Source organism: Colias croceus, chromosome 15, assembly GCF_905220415.1.
Source record: "Colias croceus chromosome 15, ilColCroc2.1".
Classification (NCBI taxonomy): Eukaryota; Metazoa; Arthropoda; class Insecta; order Lepidoptera; family Pieridae; genus Colias; species Colias croceus.
Window position 1 is genome coordinate 5836199 of NC_059551.1, and position 7328 is coordinate 5843526.

General features: G+C 35.9%; 1 protein-coding gene across 1 annotated transcript; it reads left to right on the forward strand.

Annotated features, from left to right (window-relative positions):
* The first annotated feature begins 119 nt into the window (after positions 1–119).
* Positions 120–7145, forward strand: LOC123697987 (actin-related protein 5). Its single transcript, XM_045644576.1, has 12 exons — positions 120–304; positions 419–584; positions 697–863; positions 1132–1323; positions 1821–2051; positions 2224–2345; positions 2558–2638; positions 3025–3186; positions 3653–3816; positions 5432–5569; positions 6381–6535; positions 6841–7145. Exons 1-12 carry the CDS (start codon positions 199–201, stop codon positions 7143–7145), a joined length of 1989 nt encoding a protein of 662 aa, XP_045500532.1. The 5' UTR covers positions 120–198.
* The last annotated feature ends 183 nt before the right edge of the window (positions 7146–7328 follow it).

Consider the following 7328-nt stretch of genomic DNA (forward strand, 5'->3'; position numbering starts at 1 on the left):
AAGTTTTTACTCGCCAAAGTATAGATCGCGTGGCTTTCTTTAATAAATGTCAGTTTGTTCTAAGTGTCCCCCCCCTGCCATAGACCATTTGTTTTGAAGTTTTGAACCGGTGCACCGGAGTTAATTGAGAATCCACTTAACCACTATTTACTCATTATTTTTCATAAATTTTGAGAAAAAAGCATATATATTCACATAATGGAGGATGTACTTATACTTAAAGATTACAAAACAGTTCCGGATATAGTCCATGAATACGGACCAACTCTAAAATTTGGTCATATACCTTTAGTGATAGACAATGGTATTTTCAATAATTATTTCTGATAAAACTTAAGCTTTTTATCGTATTTAACTTAGTAAAGAACAAAACTATTCTCATGATTTTTAATTCTTATACAAAAATATATTTGAATAGGTTCTTATCAGTGCAGAGTTGGATGGTCAATAAATGATGAGCCTCACTTGATATTTAAGAATCTCATAGCGCGACCTCGTAAAGATCGATGCAAAAAGGATGCAGAACCACCAGTCACTCCTCCAATTCAAATTGGAAATGATATTGTTAATATTGAAGCTGTAAGGTAAGTTTTTACATATTTACATTTTATCATTGTGATATTTTCAAAGTTAGTATGTATTTTTTAAATACCTATATTCTTCAAATTAACTGTATGTCTTTGAAATAATTTTCAGATTTCAATTAAAGACACAATTTGATAAAAATATTGTCACACACTTTGAGGTGCAAGAGCAAGTCTGTGATTATATTTTCTCACATTTGGGTATAAATAGTGAGGGCTGTATACCACATCCTATTGTGATGACTGAAGCATTTGTTACTCCTAATTATTCAAGGCAATGTGAGTAAAAGTATTAAGGATGAATTGTATAAAAATCTAAAATAAAGAATAAATCTGAATTTTGCACCACCTAGCATCAGCCCTGGCATATAATTATAAATTTAAATTACTAACACACAAACAATTATTAAGATTTTACATTATTCATGTTACGTCTGTGGATGCTTATGTATAGAATATATTATCATTATCAACAAGTAATTTATTTTATTTTATATAAGTCTCGATTAAAATTATTTTATTAAAAAATCATGTTTTTTGTTTTTAGTGATGTCAGAGTTATTATTTGAAGGCTATGGTGTTCCAGCAGTTAGCTATGGCATCGATTCTTTATATAGCTTCTATAAAAATAACATTGGAGATACTGGTTTGATTGTAAACTGTGGATATCATTCTATACATATTATTCCTGTTCTAAGAGGCAAGGTTGTTGCTGAACATGCAAGGAGAATTAATTTAGGTAAGTTGCTATACAAAAAAACAAGTGTGAATCACTTCCAATAATGTTAAAAAGCCTTTTCATAGTAAAATAGGCAAAAAAAGGGAGGGAAGATTAAAATCAATAAGAAAAAATGAATTAAAAGCACATTTTAACTATTTGCACCTCATTTATTTACTTTCATTATTGATCTGTTGAAAGGCTTGCTATTTTAAGCAATATTATGCTATATTTTTTGCATTATATAAAACTAGATTTCCGCCCGCGGCTTCGCCCGCGTTTGCAAAGGAAAACCCGCATAGTTCCCGTTCCCGTGGGATTTCCGGGATAAAAACTATCCTATGTGTTAATCCAAGTTACCCTCTATATGTGTGCTAAATTTCATTGTAATTGGTTCAGTAGTTTTTACGTGAAAGAGTAACAAACATCCATACATCCATACAAACTTTCGCATTTATAATATTAGTAGGATATCATCAATATATTAAGATATATTAAGATAAAATCTTATATTCCAGGAGGCAGTGAGATAATTTGCTATTTACATAAATTGCTGCAGTTGAAGTACCCAGTGCATGTGAATGCAATAACAATGTCCCGCATAGAGGAGATATTACATGAGCACTGTTCTGTAGCTCTAGATTATCAGGAGGAAATTAGAAAGTGGGCAAATCCCGACTATTATGATGCCAATGTAAAAAGAGTTCAGTTACCATTTGTACAAAGTTCTAGTTCTTCAGGATTAACAGGTAAATTTATATTTCAGAAATGACACCTGAAAGTTTCATTGCCATCATACTGTCTTATACTTATAAGACAGTATGTTGTATAATTAATTTAAAAGTACAGAGGCCTTATGAAAATATTAGTTTGAAAATTACTATTTCTTTTGTATAGTCAATTTATTGAATACTGTTTCAGCTGAACAACAAAAAGAACGTAAAAAAGAGATGGCGCGCCGTTTACTGGAAATAAATGCGAGGAAACGGGAAGAGAGGCTTGCTGAAGATGAAGAGCAATTGAACCAATTGCTCGCTCTACAGGTATACATTGTTCATTGTTCCAATTATATAATCGTAAATAGTCAACTCTATGTACTACTGTATAATAGATAGATAATTTTGTAAATATTTTTTAAGATTGCAAATTTTGTAGTAGAACAAGAGTCACCTTAATATTGTTATAAGTGGTTTAATGCTTAAATGAACCTGTTATATTACATTAGATTTATTTATCATTCGTATGGTCTTTCTAGGATTTAATTGAAGATGGAGACACTCAGGAATTTGAAGATGCTATTAAGAGTTTTGATATTAAAAGTTATGCAGATCTACAAGTGAGTTGAATTATAGAATTTTAATCACAGAATTCTTTTTGTTATGTGTCTTAATCATTACTTTAGCAAAATTAATCTAGCTGAATAATAAAAGAATCTAGCTGATAAACGACATAAAAAAACATGTTTATATTTCATTGAAAATTACTTTATTAAAACTAAAAGTAATAATTGAAAACAATTGTTATAAAAAGTATTCTTTGTAGTCGCACCGGCGTCGGCGGCGTTTAACAATATAATATAGAGACAAAGCATAAAATGAATAATCAATATTATATGTAAGGTTTTCTATACATTTAAAATATGTATCTAAAAACCAGATTTTACACATTGCCATTGAAATTATTATTAGTTGGTACAATTTATGTTGGCAAATAAATTTTCAGCGCCAAATATCGAACCTGCACATGCGCATAGAAAAGAACAAGCAACGTATAGCGGCCGCCGCCAACCCAGATGAGGTTGTGGAAACTCGACCCACGGGCAGGTTCCAACCGCCTTCTGACCCTGAGGCGTTTCAGGCGTGGTTGGCTGATACGAGAGCTAAGGTATCGTAGTTCTAGAATGCTTGCTACTTTGCTAATTATTATAATATGTACCTTTAGTGTCGTTAGTCCGACTCGCACTTAACCGATTCTTTTTAAATAGGATGTAGAATTAAAATGTTTCAGTTCCGAAGATTAAGTGAATATTACACATAATTTGAAGCGATATTAAGCTAGAATTTCTATTTTAGGAATATTTATGATTACTACTCAGACATTACAAATATGAATTAGATACACTTGCTTTCTAACTATGCAATATTCGCAAAGAAAGATAGATTCAAATTTCAATTCATGAATAGAGTACATAATTATATTTCATGCTAGCTACAGCACAGCTAGTTATTATTGAATCCCGTTCAATTGTTTTAGCACGAAAACAATAAATACATACATACATACACACATACACCCATCCATCCTCAAAAATTCACGTTTATAACAATAGCAAGATTTTATTGTATTCCAGTACACAGAAATAGTGTCCCGTCGTGAAGCGCGTCGTGCCCGTCGCGCGGCCATGGTGAAGCGGCGCACGGCGGCCGCGGCCGAGCGCATGCGAGTCATATCGCGGCTGGCTGCGGCTGGGGACGAGTTCGGCAACCAGGACTCTGACTGGGACGTGTATAAGAGGTAACTGAATTGCTTTTTTGAAGTTAAACTTCTTTATCGGTGTTGGAAAAAAATTTAGTGTAACATTTTTTCGTCACGCGTGACATTTTTTCGTTACGTGCCATTTTTTTCGTATCCCTACTACGCGTGATTCGACGTATTTCTGTAAAGTTAGCATATTATAGTAAATTATTTTTGGAAAAATAAGGTCGTAAAGAATTTCACTTACGTGTGTACACGGCACACGCACACATTTTTTTTTATATCTACCGTATCTAGTTCCACACACTGTTAACATGTAGTATAGCTAGATAGTATACTATCGGAAGTGCGTCGCGCCCGTCGCGCGGCCATGGTGAAAATTTAAAACTCAAGAATTTAAAAAATGTGTGCGTGTAGACGTAAGAAGTGAAACTTCTATCTCTATGACCTTATTTTTCAAAAATTAATTTACTATATGCAACTTTACAGAAATACGTCGAATCACGCGTGGTAGGGATAAGAAAAAGATGGCGCGTAACGGAAAAATGTCACGCGTAACGAAAATATGTTACACTAAATTTTTTCCAACCCCGATAAAGAAGTTCCACTTCAACAATATTACGAATAAAATGCTTTTTTTAAAACTCATTCATAATTACAACAAAGTGCCTTGCAAGTTTCGTTCTTGCGCTGGAATGAGTGATTTACATTCCCGTGTTTCACTTGTAATATTATAATTTTATGTTATTATTTTTTTTCCATATAAATAAACTAGTTAAAAGATTGTGTTTTAAAATAAACAATGCAACAGGAGCGCAGCAGGAGAGCAGTGGTGGCTCAGTGGTGAGACCTCGGACTTCGAATCGATAAGTCCGGGGTTCGAGACTAGGCGAGCGCGCAGGAAATAAATTGATTTATCTGCACATGTTTGTAACATCACCACTGCTCGAACGGTGAAGGAAAACATCGTGAGGAAACCGACATGTCGAAGAATTAAAAAGTTCGACGACTTATTGTGTCATCCGCCAACATGCACTTGGCCAGCGTGGTGGATTATGGCCTGTACCCTCATAGGAGACCCCTGTCCCTGGCTGATGATGATGAATGCAACAGGAATGTTCTTTCCATAGTTTTCACTCATTACCTTATATTCTTATGGCGCCGCGGCCGTTTCATTAGTCGTTAACTCGTTCGGTATACAGCATACGGGGAGTCCCCGCAGGCGAGGTAACAACCAATGAAAACAAGTTCCCCGCATGCTTAATACCGACCGTGATATCGACCAATGAAATTCATCGGTCAATATACAGCTTGCGGGTCTTAAGTCAAATACTTTTTCATTATTCAATTTCATTCGTGAGTGCTTGTTGGATTATAAAGACGCTGCACAAAATGGCTGATCGCTTTACGGATTCGCAAATGTTGAATCTCGTGGAAATCTATCGAGATGACAAGAACGTCTGTTTCAGTGCCACTCTTGTTAATAACTGGCGACGTAAAATGGAGGTTCTCCCTACACCCCGCATGCGGGCCCTATCCGACTAATGAAAACGGTTCCCCGAATGCTGGCCCTGTGGCACGCGTTCCAGAAATCTCTCGCACCCCGCATGCGGGCCCTATCGACTAATGAAACGGCGCCATTATTGTTATACAGTATAAGCCGTGACGCCGATTCCGACTCAGACGCGGACGGCGAGCGGCTTGTAGAGCTTGAGGAGGCTCTGCGCGAGCACGAGCCGCCGCCGCCCTCCGCCACGCACCACCAGCTGCACCTCGCCATCGAGCCCTATCGGTGACTATATATTATAAACTAGCTATCCGCCCGCGGCTTCGACCGCGTTTTCAAAGAAAAACCCGCATAGTTCCCGTTCTCGTGCGATTTCCGGGATAAAACTAACCTATGCTTTAATCCAAGTTACCCACTATATGTGTGCTTAATTTCATTGCAATCGGTTCAGTAGTATTTGCGTGAAAGAGTAACAAACATACACATACACATCCATCCTCACAAACTTTCGCATTTATAATATTAAGTATTAGTATTATAATATTAAGTAGTAGTATTATCTATGGGTCCTGGAGGGGAAGTTCATGAGTCCCTATCGTAGCAAGTGAATTTTCGGAAATTTTAAATGCAGTTCTATTTCTTTTTTAAAATAACGGACCGTTTTCTTATAGCAAAATTTGATATCTCCATCTTACTTACTTACTTAGTACTTTCACTCCAGGGCCCTTTAAAATTTCCACCCTGTATAAGAATAGATGTTCACACACATGCCACATGATCACATGCACAATCGCACACATACACGCACGCTCGCACGTACACGCGCTCGTCAAATGAGCACGCATACGCATGCAAAAGTCCGCACACAAGCTCATACTCTCACACATATTCTCAAATGGATGCATATACGCTTTAACGCACTCACACGCTCTTGTATAGGTCATACCGTAAAACGTCGAAAAATTATTACTTATATGTACTCTTTGCCGTGACAAATAAGTTTATACATTATTCAGGCTTCATTGAAGATATTTAATATTTATTTATCAGAATCATATCTTCGGTATATAATAGCTTTAATATGATACAATTTTAGGGCACCGGAATTAATGTTCCAACCTTCAATGATGGGTAACTTGGAGGCTGGTTTAGCAGAAACAATGGAATACGTCTTCAAACACTTCAGTCCTGAAGATCAGCTCTTGCTGGCAAATAACGTCTTTCTAACAGGAGGATGCTCCCAGTTTCCTGGTTAGTATTTGCTTTATCATGATCAAATACAAGTAGATTGAATTCAAACAAATTAAAAATAAAAATAATTTAAGTTCGAAAAATCGATAAATGTTTTTTCTTCAGTTTTCACGTTACAGCAAAGTAATTGTTAATTTTAGATCCTTTTCCCAAAATATTCTATCTAGTAAAAAGTTAGATTGGAACATATGACTGATGAAATCCTCATCAGACTTATATAAAACATTAATCCCCTCTTGGTAGCAATGTGATTATCAAAACCTTCTTTCATTAGTTATGTGTATTCTATTCATTTATAATTACAGGTCTCAAAGAGCGACTGGAAAGAGAACTTCTAGAAATGCGGCCATTCCAATCGACACATAAAGTGGTAATGTCAAACAACCCCAGTTTAGACGCGTGGTACGGCGCGAGAGATTTCGCGGGAAGCAACGAATTTGAAAACTGGTGTATTTCCAAAGAAGAATACTACGAAATGGGCGGAGAATACTTGAAAGAACATCACGCTAGTAATAAATACTACAAGAGTCCGGCGCCTATTGTGGACACCACGATGGCCCCGGCTGGTGACGCGAATGTGGTCAAGGAAGAAATCGTTGTAGATTGTTAATTTTTTAAATAAAAATAAATATTTGTTTAGATTTTAGACTTTTATTTACCCCTGCTTGGTATCCTTTCCATAAGATTCGACACTATTTCTCGTCGAATACACAAATCATGTCCATTTTAGAAATGAAACATAAGTTTTTTTTCGGATTAAGTTTCAGAGGAGAAGTCATATTGTCAACAATGA

Excerpts from the sequence above, each read along its gene's own strand:
- LOC123697987 (XM_045644576.1), top strand. The coding sequence starts at position 199 with ATGGAGGATGTACTTATACTTAAAGATTACAAAACAGTTCCGGATATA. Across the intron at positions 2,639-3,024 it reads AAAGTTATGCAGATCTACAA|CGCCAAATATCGAACCTGCA; the intron begins GTGAGTTGAATT and ends ATAAATTTTCAG. Across the intron at positions 5,570-6,380 it reads CTCGCCATCGAGCCCTATCG|GGCACCGGAATTAATGTTCC; the intron begins GTGACTATATAT and ends ATACAATTTTAG.